General features: G+C 39.7%; 1 protein-coding gene across 5 annotated transcripts in view; it reads left to right on the top strand.

The window, feature by feature from the left end:
• PLEKHG1 (pleckstrin homology and RhoGEF domain containing G1) overlaps positions 1-17098 on the top strand; it is a 273088-nt gene extending 255990 nt beyond the window's left edge. For all 5 annotated transcript variants that reach the window (XM_069234291.1, XM_069234292.1, XM_069234293.1 and 2 more), the window contains one exon: positions 12053-17098. In XM_069234291.1, the coding sequence (XP_069090392.1) occupies positions 12053-13152 (1100 nt within the window). In that variant the 3' untranslated portion in view covers positions 13153-17098. The remainder of the gene's footprint in view (positions 1-12052) is intronic.
• Positions 17099-18905: the final 1807 nt, after the last annotated feature.

Raw genomic sequence — 18905 nt, 5'->3', positions numbered from 1 at the left:
TGTCCTCATGCATAGCCATTGTCCCAAACGCAAGGTTGCACATGCGGCCCTTACAACAGTGCCTAGCATCACAGTGGTCACAGGCACAGGGTCAAATTATAGATCTGGTGTTGGTAGACCGCCAAACATGCACCTCGCTTCAATGGTGGAACAGTATAAATTTAAACCAAGGGCGGCCTTTCCAAGACCCAGTGCCACAATACGTAATAGCAACAGATGCCTCCATGATAGGGTGGGGAGCACATCTCAATCAGTACAGCATCCAAGGACAATGGGACACTCACCAAAAACACTTTCACATAAATCACTTAGAACTATTGGCAGTATTTCTAGCGCTGAAAGCATTTCAACCCATAATAAGCTACAAACACATTCTTGTCAAAACAGACAACATGACAACGATGTATTACCTAAACAAACAGAGAGGCACACACTCAACACAGTTGTGTCTCATGGCACAGAAAATATGGCATTGGGCGATTCACAACCACATTCGCCTAATAGCACAATTTATTCCAGGAATTTAGAACCAGCTAGCAGACAATCTTTCTCGGGATCACCAACAGATCCACGAATGGGAGATTCACCCCCAAATACTGAATACTTACTTCCAAAGTTGGGGAACGCCACAAATAGATCTATTTGCAACAAAGGAAAATGCAAAATGCCAAAACTTCGCATCCAGGTACCCACAAGATCAGTCTCAGGGCAATGCGTTATGGATGAGTTGGTCAGGGATATTTGCTTACGCTTTTCCCCCTCTCCCACTCCTTCCATATCTAGTAAACAAGCTGAGTCAAAACAAACTCAAACTCATACTAATAGCACCGACATGGGCAAGGCAACCTTGGTACACAACACTACTAGACCTCTCAGTAGTGCCTCCTGTCAAACTACCAAACATACCAGATCTGTTAACGCAACACAAACAACAGATCAGACACCCAAATCCAGCATCGCTGAATCTAGCAATCTGGCTCCTGAAGTCCTAGAGTTCGGACATTTAGACCTTACACAGAAATGTATGGAGGTCATAAAACAAGTTAGGAAACCTACCACTAGACATTGCTATGCAAATAAGTGGAAAAGATTGGTCTATTACTGCCACAATAATCAAATTCACCCCTTACACGCATCTGCCAAAGACATCGTAGGATACTTACTACATTTGCAAAAATCAAAGCTAGCTTTTTCTTCCATTAAAATACATCTTACAGCAATTTCAGCTTACCTGCAAATTACGCACTCAACTTCTCTATTTAGAATACCAGTCATAAAAGCATTTATGGAAGGTCTAAAGAGAATTATACCACCAAGAACACCACCAGTTCCTTCATGGAAACTCAACATTGTCTTAACACGACTCATGGGTACACCTTTTGAGCCCATGCACTCTTGTGAAATGCAATACTTAACATGGAAAGTTGCATTTTTAATTGCCATCACATCTTTAAGAAGAGTAAGTGAGATTCAAGCATTTACCATACAAGAACCATTTATTCAGATACACAAGCATAAAGTAGTTCTACGAACAAATCCTAAATTTTTACCAAAAGTCATATCACCGTTCCACTTAAATCAAACAGTTGAATTACCAGTGTTCTTCCCACAGCCAGACTCTGTAGCTGAAAGAGCACTACATACATTGGACATCAAAAGAGCGTTAATGTACTACATTGACAGAACAAAACTAATTCGAAAACAAAACAATTATTTATTGCTTTCCAAAAACCTCATACAGGAAATCCAATTTCTAAGCAAGGCATTGCTAGATGGATAGTTAAGTGCATTCAAACCTGTTATCTTAAAGCTAAAAGAGAACTGCCTATTACACCAAAGGCACACTCAACTAGAAAGAAAGGTGCTACCATGGCCTTTCTAGGAAATATTCCAATGACAGAAATATGTAAGGCAGCTACATGGTCTACGCCTCATACATTTACCAAACACTACTGTGTAGACGTGCTAACAACACAGCAAGCCACAGTAGGCCAAGCAGTACTACGAACATTGTTTCAGACAACTTCAACTCCTACAGGCTGAACCACCGCTTTTGGGGAGATAACTGCTTACTAGTCTATGCACAGCATGTGTATCTGCAGCTACACATGCCACCGAACGGAAAATGTCACTTACCCAGTGTACATCTGTTCGTGGCATTAGTCGCTGCAGATTCACATGCGCCCACCCGCCTCCCCGGGAGCCTGTAGTCGTTTAGAAGTTGATCTTGAACATCTGTATATTTGTAAATATATATATTACTTTAAACTACACTATGTACATACGTATTCACTCCATTGCATGGGCACTATTACTAGCATATACAACTCCTACCTCACCCTCTGCGGGGGAAAACAATCTAAGATGGAGTCGACGCCCATGCGCAATGGAGCCGAAATGGGAGGAGTCCCTCGATCTCGTGACCCGAAAAGACTTCTTCGAAGAAAAACAACTTGTAACACTCCGAGCCCAACACCAGATGGCGGGATGTGCACAGCATGTGAATCTGCAGCGACTAATGCCACGAACATTTTCCTTCCTGTGATCAAAGCTTTTCTAGAGGGACTCAAAAGAGTGGTCCCTCCTATGGTAACTCCGACTCCTGTCTGGAATCTCAACAAGGTTAAGGAGTCCCCCGTTTGAACCTCTTCGCACACGTCCCCTCCAGTTTCTATCCTGGAAAGTCACATTTCTTATTGCTATCACTTCACTCTGACGAGTCGGTGAGCTTCAGGCACTAAATGTAGAAAAAACATTCTTCCAAATACATAAGGATAAAGTGACACTACGTACTGACCCTAAATTTCTATGAAAAAATGGTCTCTCTATTCCACTTAAATGAATCTATTGAGTTACCAATATTCTTTCGCCAATCTGACAGTTGTAGAAAGAACTTTACACACAATGGATGTAAAAAGAGCTTTTAGGTATTATATTGACAGAACTGAGTACTTTAGAAAACACAGCATCTTTATATTGCATTCTCTAACCCACATAGAGGAAGGGACATTTCTGAATCACCTGTTTCACATTTGACTGTAAAATGTATCCAGAATATTCCCATAGCTGACATATGTAAAGCAGCTATATGAACCACGCTGCATACATTTACAAAACATTACTGTGTAGATTTTATGGCCTGTCAAGAAGCTAATGTGGGTCAAGCAGTTCTCAAAACTTTATTTCAAACAAATATAACCAACACAGATTAGCCATCGGCTCAGGAGGAAAACTGCTTTACAGTCTATGCTAAGCATGTGTATCTGCAGTCACAAAAGCCATCAAATAGAAAATGTTACTTGCCCAGTAAGCATCTGTTTGTGGCATGTAGTGCAGAAGATTCACATGCACCTACCCTGCTCCCCAAAAACCTGTATTGGTTGCAGTTATCAACATTAAACATTACATTATTTTCAAAATCAAAGAATACCAGGGCACACCATAAGCAGTCTGAGAATTAATTCCGAAGTGTAAAGAAGAGTCTAAAGTCCAAACAAAGTGTAGAGGTTGATGAGGATTTTATTCCTTTAAGATAAAGTATAGTCTGCAAACAGCCAACACGTGTTTTGTCACATGGACTTTTTCAAGGCTGTAAGTCAAAAACCATGGACACAGAACAATACAATGAACATATGGTAATGCATGATAACAGGAGATTAACAACCTCAAATGAGAGTTAAAAAAGAAATATGAATATAAAGATAGGGAAAAATAAGTGAACCAGAAGAGACGAGTAGAGGAAATACTATGAGAAGACAAAATGTTGTCCTAGAGATAACGTTTCTCAAAATGGAGGGAGGGATAAATGAGCGAACAAGGGTAAGAGATGAGCCAATTACTGTGAGTCATGGAAACCAGTGTGGAAAACAGTACACCTTTATGAAACGTGAAAGGGGAGAAGAAATAAGGGTGAGTGGGATCACAAATATAAGAGGAAAAACACTGATATATTAATGGTGCTGGTCTATTTGTTTGTGTTCTAAACAGGCTGAATTGTGAACCAGGCAATGATAGCCCAGTGGAGAAATGGTGTGAATCATGCCACTGAGATGAAACCGAAACATACCAGAATTTTTGATGTGGGTAGTTCTTGCGAAGAGATCTGGAATGTTTCCGAGAAACCAAATTAATTCATGTTGTCAATCTGGGAAAGTATGTACCATGAACTGAAGGTAGTCATGGCAGTTGGATTCCGAACATAGGAGTCTCTGATATCATTAAATGAGATATCAAATAGAGTGAGGGGCCATGATAAGCCTGAGATGAACTGAAACAAAATATAAAATTGCAAAAAAACGTTATTTTAGTGACAAAAATTGGTCTGGAATTTTTTTGACGAAAAAATGATGTGGGACACTAGAGATGCTATTGAAAATATCGGAGTTTAAAAAGCTGGAGACAGTATACCGCTGTGGTTGTATACATGTTGGTTCACTTTGGCTAGAATACAAAGTGGGCGAAAAAACAGAAGTCGTCAAGTAGGTTATCGCGCTGAAAAAGTGAAGGAGAGCACAAATAAAGTATGTGGCCGGTGTGACTGAGAATGGGTGCCGAGGATATAAATGTGTGTGAATCCGTAGGATCCTTGGTTATGAGTGACGAAGATTACAGGACATGGCCCAAAACATTAAAGGAGAGAAAAACTTGGAAAATGCGCTCATAGGGCCAAGTGAGAGCGCGAAAAAGTAACATTTTTTTAAACTGATGCGGCCAAAAAGACACGGACAAGTAGAGGAATAGATCAAAATAAATAAAATTCATTAATGGTGTTCAGTGGATATGAAAAGGTTTCAGTAAGCAACCCTGTATTTAAACTAGCACAAAAAAGGGGGCGCCAAATCAGCGCGGCTCCCGGGAAGTGTTAGATTTAGGCAAAACTGGTAAGGTGAAAAAAAGGGGATTGAAAACTGAAAGTGCTGGCGGTCAGCGGAGGTTACAGTAAACAAAATATATATATATATATATATATATATATATATATATATATTCAAGCTAGCATGAAATAAGCATGCTAGAACCCATGCAGGGCACAGGAAGTTATGTGTTGAACGAAGAAATCGCAGGGACAACAACCCGCGGTGAGCACGTATGAAACAAACATTTCCCAAATAGGATCTCGTATCCAGGATGCTTACCTTCAAAAGTCGGTCCACGAAACAGGGAAGTTAGGATGGAGGTTGTGCATCGATGTTTAGAAACTGTCCTATTAGTAGTCTCAGAGACATAGAAAAGGGACAGTAAGAAAAGGAGAGCAAGTAGAAAGAGAAATGATGAGCGCCATATTGAAAAGGCTAAGTTTCGGTTTATACCAGTGAGTAATCCAGCTATGAGGCAAGCAGGCACTACAATGGTTGTGTAAGGAAGCCTGATACAGAGGACATGGAGAGATGCCCAACAGATAGGCAGGAAAAGAAAGTAATCAAAATAGTATTGGTGCAGTTCTGATATGTTACACAGAAACCAATCTTTTAGAATGTATATGAAGTATATGAATGTTATCTTATATCATGAAAAACAAGGACACATTAGAATAATCATCACAGAAAATATACAGTATGGGTTAGTTTTAACTCTCATTTGAGATTATTAATCTCCTAATATCATTCATTACCGTATGTTCATTGTATTGTTCAGTGTCCATGGTTTTTGACCTACAGCCTTGAAAAAGTCCATGTGACGAAACACGTGTCGGTGTTCGCAGACTATACTTTATCTACAAGGAATAAAATCCTCATCAACCTCTACACTTTGTTTGGAATTTGGACTCTTCTTTCCACTTCGGAATTAATTCTCGGACTGCTTATGATGTGCCCTGGTATTCTTTGATTTTGCTTGAGCACAGATTGATTCTTTGATCAGTGCACTAACACCCGTGGCGGTTGGGTGGCTTACCAGGTTGGCACCCACAACAATTATATTGAACTTGAATCTACTTGTCAGACATCTGAACGCGGATGTGCGAACACTGAGCATCGACCACCAATTTCTGTTTTGTCTTATACATTACATTATTTTCACATGGTCATCTCACTAGGATACATCATCGTTTACACTCCATCCTCACCCACTAAGCGGAAAACAATCTAACAATGGAGTAAAGGACCATGTTTATTGCAAGCACGAGGAGGAGTCACTATACCTTGTGTCTCCAGAGTTCTTCAAAGAAAAACACCTTGCACACTTCCGAGCCCAACACTAGATGGCGAACTTACGCCAAGCATGTGAATGTACAGCACTACATGCCACAAACAGATGCTTACTGGGAATGCTCTTAAACTGTAATCTTTTACCAAAGTCTTTATTATACGTTTTTTTCAGCGACAATATTCCATTTTACGAGGCTTCAATTCACCAGATGCATCAAACTGAAGAGATGGGTAATTGATAATTCAAGGAAAATTCAACCTCCTGGCCCAGAGAAATTTCAGGGGTAGTTGTCAATTCCAGCTCCTCTTGCCTACTCCCGTCAGAAAACATTGTCAGCAGTTTCCCCAATTATCCTTCAGTTGGTCAAAAACCTACTTACAGCGGATGCCTACATAACATTATTATCTCTGGATGAGGCCATATCCCCAACACATAGACATCTATTGGGCTTCAGTACTGCAATTTTATTAGGAGTAGGTTGCCTTGTCAGTTCATTCCATGCCTAAGCACAATATTTAGGTACTCTTGAACAACCTCATAAGAAGAGGTACCTTGCTGATACCTTCTACAAACAAGATGATAGTGATACAGTAGCTTTTTTCTCTCCACAGCAACATGACCTGCTTGGAGCTAGAGCCTGTTTTACTTACTTTGCTGTAAATAATAAAAATAAAAAAGTCGATATGAAGAGACAGAACATCAAAAACGTGTTGAATATAACAGAGTTAGGACAAGGTTAAGGACTCCAGTTATGTGCATGTTCTGAGGAAGTAGCGCAATAACCACAAAAATACATGTATTAAAATTATTTTTATTGCACTAGCCAAGAACTGCATGTCTAGATGGTACAGTCACTAATGTTTTGATGTCACGCAAAACAAAATATAAAGTTGTACACTGCAAGTAAACACTGCAGTTAAGACGAGAAGTGAGTTTTTTATGGACAGATATCGTTGTGTGACAGTGGTGAATACTGGCCAAGCTTAATAATCCAAAATTACCCCGTCATTAGGCACAGAAAAAACATAAGAAATGTGTTTAATGATATAGTTCAAGGTTGAACAACTACTGTTGTCAAATCAGAAGCTGTAGATACGATGATTCCTCTGCTGTGAAGGTACACATGTAAAAGAGGGTCAGCTGACACGTTTCGCTCCTGAAGGAACATTTTCAAGGCTCAATAATATATTTATAATCAAATTGTAGCAAAACTGGTCCATATGGATGTCTATAAAGTGTCTCCAAACAAGAGACTGCATTGTCCGAGAGATAGCAGAAGAAAAGTGATTCAAGACAAAATAGAGAAGTTGATATAATTGTACATAGAACCCATAAGGCCAAATTGTTAAAGAAAAAAGTGAGCAAGAGGTTAAGTGTAACCATTGTACATATTGAAACAGCATGTAATAAGCCCCCAACGTCCAGGGTAAGTTTGTTGTGAAGTGCCACAGTTATATTGAAAAGCTGAGGAAAAGTGAGTCATAAGTTATAAAATGTGATCATAGGAGGCCAGTAGAGGCGCACAACATAGGAATGTGTGGTAGAGTATGCAAATAAGTTGATTATATCTAAATTGGGAGAGTTTGTATTGATGAAAGGGAGAATTGTCATTGGTGGAATGTCATCTAGGAAATAGAAGAAAATCAAGGGCGTGCAATGCAGGTAGGTTCCAAATAGTTGTAATGTGAAATATTTTTGTTACTAACTAAAATGAAGGACAACATATAGTGAAAGTAGAGAAAGCCAAAATGTAAAATATACCTCCAAATGTGACGATCGGCAAATACTAATGTAAAATGAAGTAGCTCACAAACAGCGAATAGTAGACCAGTATCTGTAATATTAAAAATAAGATGAGCAGGTGACTATTAAATAGTAATAGGAACAATAGGAGGTCAGCAGAAGCCCTAAGTATAGGCAATTAAATCTCTGAGTTGAGAGAAAATTTGTCAAATTGACATTCTTAAGAGTTCCCAGAACATAATATGGGGGATGCTTGTAAGATATATGTTCTTAAATAAAAATCTGTAGGGTGGAAGTTAGTAACAGTGGGTTCATGAATTAGGAGAACCTGTTTGTGTAAGTAAATTAAACAAAATTGGGAAGATATAAATTAAGAAGAGCTTCTAAAACAAACTAATGTTAGGAAAATTAAAGTACCCTGCTGAGAAGTAAAAGAATAGGTACAGGAAACAAATATAAACGACAGTCAAATAATAAGGACTTAGGCAAAGTAGTGGACATAAACTGTGGTTGACCTGTCCATGGGCAAGTTGGCCTGAATCATCTGCTATAATCTATTTCAGATTCATTTATTTTTACCTTAAGGATGCACAATGTGTTGGTTGCATTTCATATTAAGAGGTGAGTCTAAAAATACTTTTCAAGGCAAACGTCTGGCTGGGAAAAGTTGTAATTTATGAATGTGTAATTTTCATGTGATCAGCAAAGCATGTAACACATATAAGTGCATGGGCTAGTTGCACTTATATATGTATGTGTGTGTGTAGTGAAAGCAACAGAAGCATAAACAAGGCACATTATTTTTTTTAGACCACTGTGGTTATCCTGGGAACTAACAGGAAGTGGCTGACTAAATGTTATGCATGTGCAAACAAAGTGAACTTCCTCACCTCATGGGTGTTCAGAGATGATGTAATGCATTTCACAATTCTTTACTCATTTAATACGCACCTTAATGTAACAGGTGCAAGTGATTCAAATGGTGGTAGAAGTGCTAAAATGTCCTATTTTTACAGGGTATGAGTGGGAAAGGGAGAAATTCTTTTTAACATATTTATGGAAGAAGTAGTATGATAAGGACAAAATGAACATTAACAAAATTTCATTATCTGAATGTGCATTAAACTTGGTATGTTCAGCACTCGCACATAGGGTTATCAAAAAGGAATAGATCACAAAAAGATGTGAATGCAATAAACCATGTAAATTAAGACATGCATAATGTATGCACACGGATAATGGAAATGTCTGTGAACCAGCTCACATTAATAAACTGTAACTAGATCTAGATGTAGTTTGCTCTTTGGTAGTTTAACACATCGGGCCTATTCCTAAACGTCAACATACACATGATTATTTACTACTACACTTAGGTCTAAGTTTACACTCCTCTGCTTTTCACCATTTCCGAGTGCAGATTTACAGCCACCCGTGTATGTCTCCATCTTCTCAAATATTGAGTCTTCTACAGCAGGATTTATTAGTGTAAAGTTACTCATAACAACTTTGCACACGAAGGGAGAGCTATCCTGGTGGGAAAGTAAAGGAAGGTCATAGGTACAACTTGCATACAACAAATCACAATAAAGTGTGTTTCCCTGTCAGCAGCATTTATTCAAATGTGTGACCCACTTTAAGTAGTGTGCATTTATTTGCAGTGCATCAGGCCACAGTGTATACGTGTGTAGTCATGGTACACTAACCCTTTTTTATGTTACGTTTGAATAATGCAGACGGGGGTGTCTTGTGGGAGTCTTATAAACTGGTAATTTGGCTACATCTGCACCCCGACATAGCCAACTACCTTTCTGCTATACTCAATACCAACATCTATTTCTTGCTCTACCCCAAAACAACCCGCCTCCTTTACACAACCATCTGCACCCTACTTCATTGCCTATGCCTCCACATCTACTACACGCCACCTTCTACACCTGGCCAACACCAAAACATACAGCCTACACCATCTGCATCCTGCACTACCAGGGCCATCTGCATCTTAAATCACCATCTTCATATAACTTCCACAGAGCTACCTCAGCCCTAACAACTGTGCTACTACCGCACGTGCCCTGTATCACTACCTACAACATATAAACCTCACTACCATCACCTACACCCTCCCACATAGTGAGTTGCTCGGTCACCTCTTCTAAAAACAAAAAAAACTCCTTTCCCGCACATTCCATCCCCTGCAGTATTTGTGCTTCTTTGCCTCCATGAAACCACCTATACCCCACCCAGCCATCTACACCACGACATGCCCTGCATCACCACTTTAGCATTTACCCAACATCTGTCATACAGTGTGCTGTCCCCACTGTACAGTTGCATACTCTTTGCAGTCTTCACCACAATTGACATCCTTAACATGCTTCCCCTATAAAACCATCTTCACCAACTGTACTCTACGCACACCCTACACAACCATCTTATGCCTTCATGGCCACTCACTTGTCATCTACATCATTACTTACAGCCTGTTACCAAACACCATGGTCAGTTTACGCTGCCCCTAAAATCTGCTGCTCCGACCTCATATACTTTCACCATCTATTTCCTACACTGCCTATACTGTATTTTACGCTGCACCTAACTCCTGGACTCATTCCACCACACACATCGAATACCCAGTGCATCACTACCCATACATAAAAACACCACTGCTGCTTTAAAACTGCAACAAATGGTGTAGGTTTTCGAATTACCTACATTTCAAAGGTATTGCAAAATAAACTCACCTAACCCAAAATTTACTTCCGATTCTCCTTGCATCGCATTGCTATAATGAGACTCAACAGATTAGTGTCTCTCAGAAAAGTGTTATTATTGTGCTGCTTTCTTCCAGGTGTTTAATCAGTCTCAGCTACAGGACACCTCCAGTAAATTTAGCTGTCCTAAACTTCTGAATGACCAATGTATTACACACTGCCACCTTGGTTTGAGAAGAACATAAACGTGATGAGGGGAATGCATGCGCATTAATCTCAGAAGAGGACTCTCGACAAGGAGCAGCCGAGGTCCTACTCCAGTAGGTAGAGTTCAGCTCGAGAAGATGTGCCACTTCCACGCTGAAGGGGAAAACAAGCAACTCGAGACCATTTTAAGACCAGTTTTGACTGATCACTGAGGTGCAGCTTTTAGTCCTTTTGGCAGATTACGATGATCCGATGACGAGGCACCTACATTGCAGCCCAGCTGTTGCATTTAAGGAGTCATACTGAAAGAAATTAGTGAAATGCTTGTCACAAGACCTAGGTGGCGACAAGTCGTCGGATTCTATTCCTAAACCTACCTACCATGTCCAAGGAAAAAATATTTTAGAATACCAAAAGTGTGGCTTGCCAAGTACAAGTACATTTTCAAAGAAGGCATTTTTAGTTACTCTCTGCCAGTGTCCTTGGTTCCTCAGAGAGGTCCTGCTAACTCGTTCGCCTTAAACACAAAAAAATCGAGAATCTTACCAGAGTCATTCAGCCATTGTGCTAGTATCAAACCATTATATCTTTCCTTTTTTCAGGCCACTGTTGTGGCATTCCTCCATGACACTGGTGGGCTACTGATCTTTGTTGAACCCATCCATCAATGATGCAATGAATTTCAGTACCACAGGCAAAAGGAATTTCACCCTTTAGTCCCTCCCTGCACCAGGAAAAAGGTTTAATTTTGGATTTTTTCAGCAATCTGGCTGTAGCCTTACCTCTCCTTAGGGAGTCATTGGCCCTGCTATCGATATCCCCTTTTCAGCTTATCCCCAGGACTGTTAAAAAAGCTTGCACTGCTGCTGATTGTGCTCCACCTTTTTGGGGTGGTGGGTGTGTGTGTGTGTGTTTATTTTCTGTGGAAGAAGATAGCACTCTTGATATAGCTGCATTGTGCCTATTTGGATACAAGGCCCACTTGTGTTGTCCGGGTAGTACCCTAAAGGTGAAAGCTTGCTCGCTGTTTGTGTGTGAGGGGGACTTGCACTTCTGTTATCATGTTGCAGACGATCTGCGTGCAAGGAGCACTTATACTGTTGTTGCCCATGATGCTAATACTACTACATCTCTGGTTAATGCAAAGGCCAAAAGTATTGGCTTTGTCAGTGCTTGTTGTATATTCAAATTGATCAATTATATAGTGTTCTCTGCTTGTTAATTTTATCAATTTTCATTACCAGGTGCCAGGATTGCAGAATACTCCCAACTGTATGACCAGATTATTTTTCGGGAGATGCCGTCCAAACCTCAAAACGATGCCCGATCCACCTCGTCTGCTCCAAGTGTGCCACCCCCGACACCACGGTCATCACAGCTCAGTAGCGAATGTTCACAAATGGAGGAGTGGCTTTTAGATTCTACCTACAGTAATGGAGATTTGGCCAATTTTTACTCTGCGTCTAACGAACAAGGTGCTAAATCAAAGTACAGCTCTTCCGAACGCAATGTCAAAAGTATCCAGAAACAGCTGACATGTTCTGTACCTTCCCTCAAATGTTCCTCTCATTCCCAGGACCAAACTCAAAGATGTGGCACACTTGCGAACCAGTCTATCAAACCGAATGTGCGCCAGGGTTCTCTGTACAACTCCTTGGAAAATAGAGAAGGCAGTTCCAAACTCCCAAAGTATGGTAGGTCACAGTCAATCCCTTCAGTTATGGCAAGCAGGCCAGGTGAAACTTTAAATTACCAGGACAAATTGGCCCCAAAAAACCTGAATTCCAGTGAAAATGTGTGGTCTGGTAGACTACAAAATGTGTATGATGCACCTGGCTCTTCATCATGTCAAAAGACTCAGAACAGTTTGAAAGACCGTTCAGATCTCACTCTGCAGGACTCGCAAAAAATCTTACTTGTAAACAGAAACCCACCCCTTAATGCAGAGATTGCCACGCGGAACTATTTTTCTAACTTTAAAGACAAAGGAGGGTCGGATGACAATGACGACGATGATGATTATGTTGAAATCAGGTCAGATGACGAGGACAATTGCTTGGATGCTGATCAGATCAAAGCAAAGAAATCTAGCAGGTCGTTCGCTGTAGGCCATGCCCCTCCTCTGACACTCAATAACACAGACATGTCTTATTCCTTCAGCGATCCATGTACACCGGCAAAGACCCCGAGCAGCAGGCATGCCTCCTCTCCACAACTGAACACCTACAGTGACTCAGACAAACTCAACGACTATTTGTGGAGAGTACCATCACCTACGCAGCAAAACATTGTTCAGTCTTTAAGGGAAAAATTTCAGTGTCTTAGTTCAAGTAGTTTTGCATGAATATCTGCAGCCAACTTAATTTATGCCCAGTTAGCTTGGCACGTTTAGAGCCTTGAAACAAAAAAACTGGCACTATGTACTGTAAGGTCTTGTAGCGTTCTGACTTCATGCACTATATCACAGCAATTCCTGCTTATTGTATCTTTGTTTACAAGTGTAATCAAAAATGTAAAAGGATTAGCTGTGTATAACTAGTTGTTCTATCTATTACGAGTCACCTATTTAACAGGTCTCCGCTCTTGGCCAGGTGAAAGAGTGGGATGTGAACATTACTAGTATCACTCTAGATGCATGTTTAGGTGCTTGATTTTGGGGTTAAACACACTTGTTATCTCATTTGTTCAGTTCTTCTTGCTTATTGGAGAACGCACTTAACAATAACTTCTTCAGACTGGGCCTTCTGCCAATTCGTCTAGTGGTTCTAAAGTGTTGCTTTCGACTGCTATCCTGTCTCTTTGTGTTTTTGTTGTTTTCATGCTTTGCATGGTGGTATTCCGGTCCAATGTTGGAGGATTTTTATCGACTCTTCCAGTTGCAGTTTATATTGAGTTTTTTTTTATTTTATTTTGACCTTTGTTGGTTCCTCTGGTTTATCTGTCTATTATCCCAGTGGTACAAAAATGACAAGCTGTGCGACTTCCGTCCAGACATTAACAGAGGTAGGTTCCAGTGATTCAGCACCACTCTATGTAAGAACACTGCTTGTCTGCACCAGTCCATCCAGCAATGTTATTCAAGAAATGGATTCATGTTAAAAATGTCATGTTCTGACTTCCTTCCTGCTGTGAGCATAGCAGCGAGAGTTTCAGTGTTTATGTAATTTATTTATGAAATGCTTGTCCCGTTTTTTTTTTTTTTTTTTTTGTTTTTTTTAAATGGCCTGGTCTTATTCCATTCAAGAGAGAAACTAAATACCTATCAAAAACACCTTAGAATAATTGTATGTTTTGATGTTAGTCTGAAATCCTTACTCTATTTCGGCCATAGAGTGATCAGAGTTAAACCTCTGTTGAAGTTAAACTTTCCGCAACCAAGTGCTCAAAGCAGATTAGATCAGTGCTGAAGGTAATACACAGAGAAAAGCCTAGTTGTGTTTAACTTCCCATAATCTCAACTCCTTGCCTCTCACATTAAACATCTTATTTTTATGCGCAGCCCAGCTGTTTGACAAACAGCAGTTGGGCTGGACGTAGAGCACGTCCATGCCTACATATAAATTCACACAACTTCAAACCAAATCTACTCATTTTGTCAAGTGCCTTGAAATAACACTGCACCAAGAGCTCCTTTTCCTCCCGGACCCCGTATTTCTTAGTTGATTTATACCTTATGTTCTTGCATTAAAAAATTATGTCAGCCAAGAAGAGAAAGTTAAATGTATGTGTCCATCTGACACAGAATTTAGGTCAAACTAGGATCCATTAGAGAAAACGCACCCTTTGTCATATAACTTGAGCAGAGCTTGGGTTATCTTGACTTGTCCCAAAAAATCTCTGGACGGTTCATACCATATTAATTTTTATGTTATTTGGCTCTGCATAAGCATAAACACCTTAAAAATAAAACACCATCAAATCATCCTGCTGTTCGTCTGCTATTTTGACACTCTGAGCGTGTGACTTAGATAACACAGGCAAATTGAAGTCTGTTTTTGGTATTACTGAAATAGTTTTACTGTTTCAAGCATGTTAGTAAATAAGAACGTGGTGTTTTATGTAGTCTACATATGTAGGTACTTTATCTTAAGATATCAATGGACTGCCTGTATAAGCATTAAGATACATATTTTCTTGCTAGTAAAAAACACAAATATTGGTAAATGTGACCTATACTTCTTAAAACTACCAACACATTTCTTTGCCCCTGTGCCTTGTGTTTTGTCATCTAGAAGCTCCTTGGGAAGCCTTATTTGCATACATTGCACACTTAACCTTAATTTCGTGAGACAATGTACACTATGGATTAATTAAAATAGATCACCGTCTTCTACGAGATCCTTGTAGCTGACAGAACTCATGAAAGATATGTTACCTCTAATACACCAAACTCACTGCACGGGTTTACGGTTATTGTAGATGCACTGAGACATTCCAAGATACTGAGAACGTATGGAATGTGTAAATGTAGAAACAACGTAATGTAATCATTTGAATATGAAAGACATTGTTGCCAGACTCCTTATCCTTTGAATGGGAACATACTTGTTCAACACATTTTGATGCACAGCAACATTTAAAGGCTAGGAAAGGTCACAGAACTTCTAGAAATTGTGTGCTCACTGATCTCACAAGTGTGATTTCGTAGGTAATGTGCTGTTTAAAACTACCTATGCATTCCACAAGAGGCATATGCTCGGTAGCCCAAAACCTCATTGAACATTTAATCAAAACGAACCTGACCTGTGGCAAATAATTGGCATGCATCCATGGCATTTTGTCTGTTCATTGTGCGAGTGAGGCATTGTACGATTGTTGGCTAAAACACAGCAACAGAAATGCACACGGAGGGAGTAAAAAGCCAGGATTTGAAGTGTGAAATCTCTTCTAGAGTCATATGCTCACTGTGCACATTTTGGAGGAACATCTCACCTTGTGCTGGGCTTTGGTAATTATGTATGCTTTAAAAGAGACACAAGGTGTCAGCCAAGGAGTAACTGCCCAGGGGGTAAAATAGTTTCAGGCATTATTAAGAACACAGTACTGAAATTATGCTGCCTCATCAGAGTGTTGGGTAGTTTCTGATATATTCTACTCTTAAAAGGCATTGCTTTGAACTAAATCAACTTCTGACATTAAGTTAGTTTTCATTAGGGTGGCACATTATGTAGTAGTTGGTAACCTTGTAGAATGCATCTTAAGGTAAAATATTTTCACGCATCAAGTGCCAACACTTGTAGTAGCAAAAAAGTACGATGCTCTCATACGAAATGTAAACATTATACAAAACATTTGATTAGTGAACATAATATGTAACCAACGTATACTCCTAAAATGTGTGTGCATATGCACACACGCAAATCGTTGCAAGTATTTTAAGTGCAAGGTGTAGTTATGAGGTACAAGTACAATGAGCAACACTGACTACACAAACCTTATCAAGAAAAGATGATGCAATTTCTATCGAAAGTTCAGTATTTCACAATGTTCTTTCCCGCGGCTATCACTTTCCTCAACAATGTGAGCCTCCCACCGGCTTCAGTTGGATAGCAGATATTATATTAGTGATCTGGTGTACTCCTCCACCCAAGACAACAGGACAAGGTTTGAGAAGCTGAACACAGCATAATGTGAAAAATGAAGTTATAAACTGTAAACCCTGGGTCGAATACTGTGAAAGGAACAGCAGTAGCAACATGCTCATGGTCACTTGTGCATACAAGCGATTGCTATTTCCTACAAAATAGAACTATTTTAAGTAAATTGGGACAAAAGGTTAATGTGATGACTTCCTTCATCCTTTTCCTTCAAACAAGACTATATTTCTATGTTGTGTGTAGGTGCCTCAATTAAAAAAAAAATGCAAAAAAAGAAACTGTTTCTGAAAAATAAAACCTCTCTATGTTCTATATCTGTGCTAGCCGAGTTCCCAGCTTCTCATATGGTGGCATTATCTGCACTGTGCCATCTGTCGAAAAGGTTGCACATGAAGTTTTTTGAGGTTTATTAAATAGTACGTTACTGCCTTGTAGCACTAATCGTACTATCTTGTCCTATGGATAAAAGATGGATTTTATTTTTAAGTTGCACTTTTTATAATGACCCGTCTTTGTATAGTATGTACAAAAATAATGTATGTAAATGTAGATGCCTGTGTCGTTTTTGCTTTGCTTAACAGTCAAGTTTAAAGCATGCCAGAATTATGTAACTTTATTCTACTTAGAAATTAATGTAATAAATATGATATATGTCTGAAACAATAAAAAACACAGTTGTGTAGATGAAATGATGCAGGAAAGCTGTGGTGTCATTTACTGATGTGATGAGATCTGGGGTTTAGCATTTCTTATTTTTTTTGGATCTAGAGCCCTTTGCCCATTTACAATATATACCAATGAGTGATTGGTGGCACAAAAGAATATGAATGTTTACTAGGTTTGTACTATTGAGTTTTTTTTGTTAATCTCGGACTTAAGCTTTAAACAGATGCAATGCTTTATCTGGACGATTCCTTTTTATTCACCTCTGTTTACAACTCTGACGTGTAATTGTAATTCTTTTGCATTCAAAAATAATGCTGAAACATATTGAGTATGTTTGTATGGAGATTTGTGTAATGCAAATGTGTCTACAAGGCAACATAGCACTCTACAAAGGTGAGGGTATATGGGAGGAGTACAGAAGAGGGACTGGATTCTAAAAAGGTGTTGCCTTTGGTTTCAATGTTTTTAATTGTTCCAATAAAATAACAGGACAAAGTGGCCATGAAACTATACTCCTCAAAGATGATATCAATCCTGGTCTCTTGTGAGATGTCGTCTGCATGCCTTGATTGGAATGTGCTCAAAATCGAAATCCAGCAAGTTGGTTTAGTAGTGAGTTCAGCTGTCGCAGAGTTCTCACTGGACTTTAAGTCAGCACCTTACGATAATGTGCAAAACAGTTGACAGAATTTCCTGAGTCAAGACAAACATTCTCAGAGGTTCAAAGTATTTAAATATGGTTTAATGCGCGAGTCACTGCCATATAGCACGCTTTGAAGCTCTCCCCCTCTATGCACAAACAGCTTTGTGTACATGTGAAGGGCAACCCCTTAGCACCTCCATACCTCCTTGTATATCTCCCTCTATTTCCTGGCTGTGTGGAGTACAAACAGCAAACTGCAACCCTATCAGGAAATACTCCAAATCTGCAAAAAATGCAGGAATGTATTCTAAAAATCCCTTAATTGACTTGGTTGTATCCTTCAGTATCTGAGAGACATTGCTGTTATGTTAAATGCTCTTATAAAGTGCAAGCAGCTATCCAATTCATGGGCATCCTGGCGCTATTAAAAAGCACAGAAACCACCTTACTCTAGTAGTGTTGAGCCAGCCCTGTGCGGACAGTTGTGTTTTTAATTGCTTTCTGAAGCTCAGTAGGTTACTGTTGGAATGGAGCTTGAAAGGGAGAGCATTCCACAGTACAGCAGCCCTGTAAGCAAATATCCAGCCCCCTCCACTTTATGTCTCAATTCTGGGAATGTCTAAGAGGAAAAGCTTATTAGAACTTAAAACTCTCTCTTGGCCACAAGTGGAGTTATCATATGTTGCAGGGAATGTGTGCCTATGATTATTCCAGCCTGTGTACAATGCACAGAGCTCTAAATTCAGTTCTTTTGATCGCCAACCAGTGCAATTGAGCTAATGCTGGACCCGCAGATTTTCTCCTTGGCAGTCCTAATAATGGGCATGCTGTGGCATTTTGAACAACCTGCAACTTTTTTATGACATAAGATGGACTGCCCAGAAACAGGGAATTACCATAATCCAGGTGTGACATGGTCAAGCCCTAAAGACCTGCCTCCTACAGTCATGTGATAGCCATCTGAGTGTTTTTCTTAAAGGCCTTAGTAGCCCAAAGCATGCAGTGGACACCTTCTGTGCCTGAGCAACCATGGTTAGCTCTTTATCCAGAATAACACCCAGGCATTTTACCTCAGGTTTACGGGTAGTTGTGACCCCAAACGGGAGGGTCCATAGATATTGGTCCCATAGCGTGGGGTTGTTACTGACCACCAACACCTGTGTCTTATCCCCATTCAGTTTTAGGTGGCTT

This window comes from Pleurodeles waltl, chromosome 5 (genome assembly GCF_031143425.1).
Source record: "Pleurodeles waltl isolate 20211129_DDA chromosome 5, aPleWal1.hap1.20221129, whole genome shotgun sequence".
Taxonomy (NCBI): Eukaryota; Metazoa; Chordata; class Amphibia; order Caudata; family Salamandridae; genus Pleurodeles; species Pleurodeles waltl.
The sequence above is the reverse complement of the archived record's forward strand: the minus strand, read 5'-3'. Positions and strand labels throughout refer to the sequence as shown.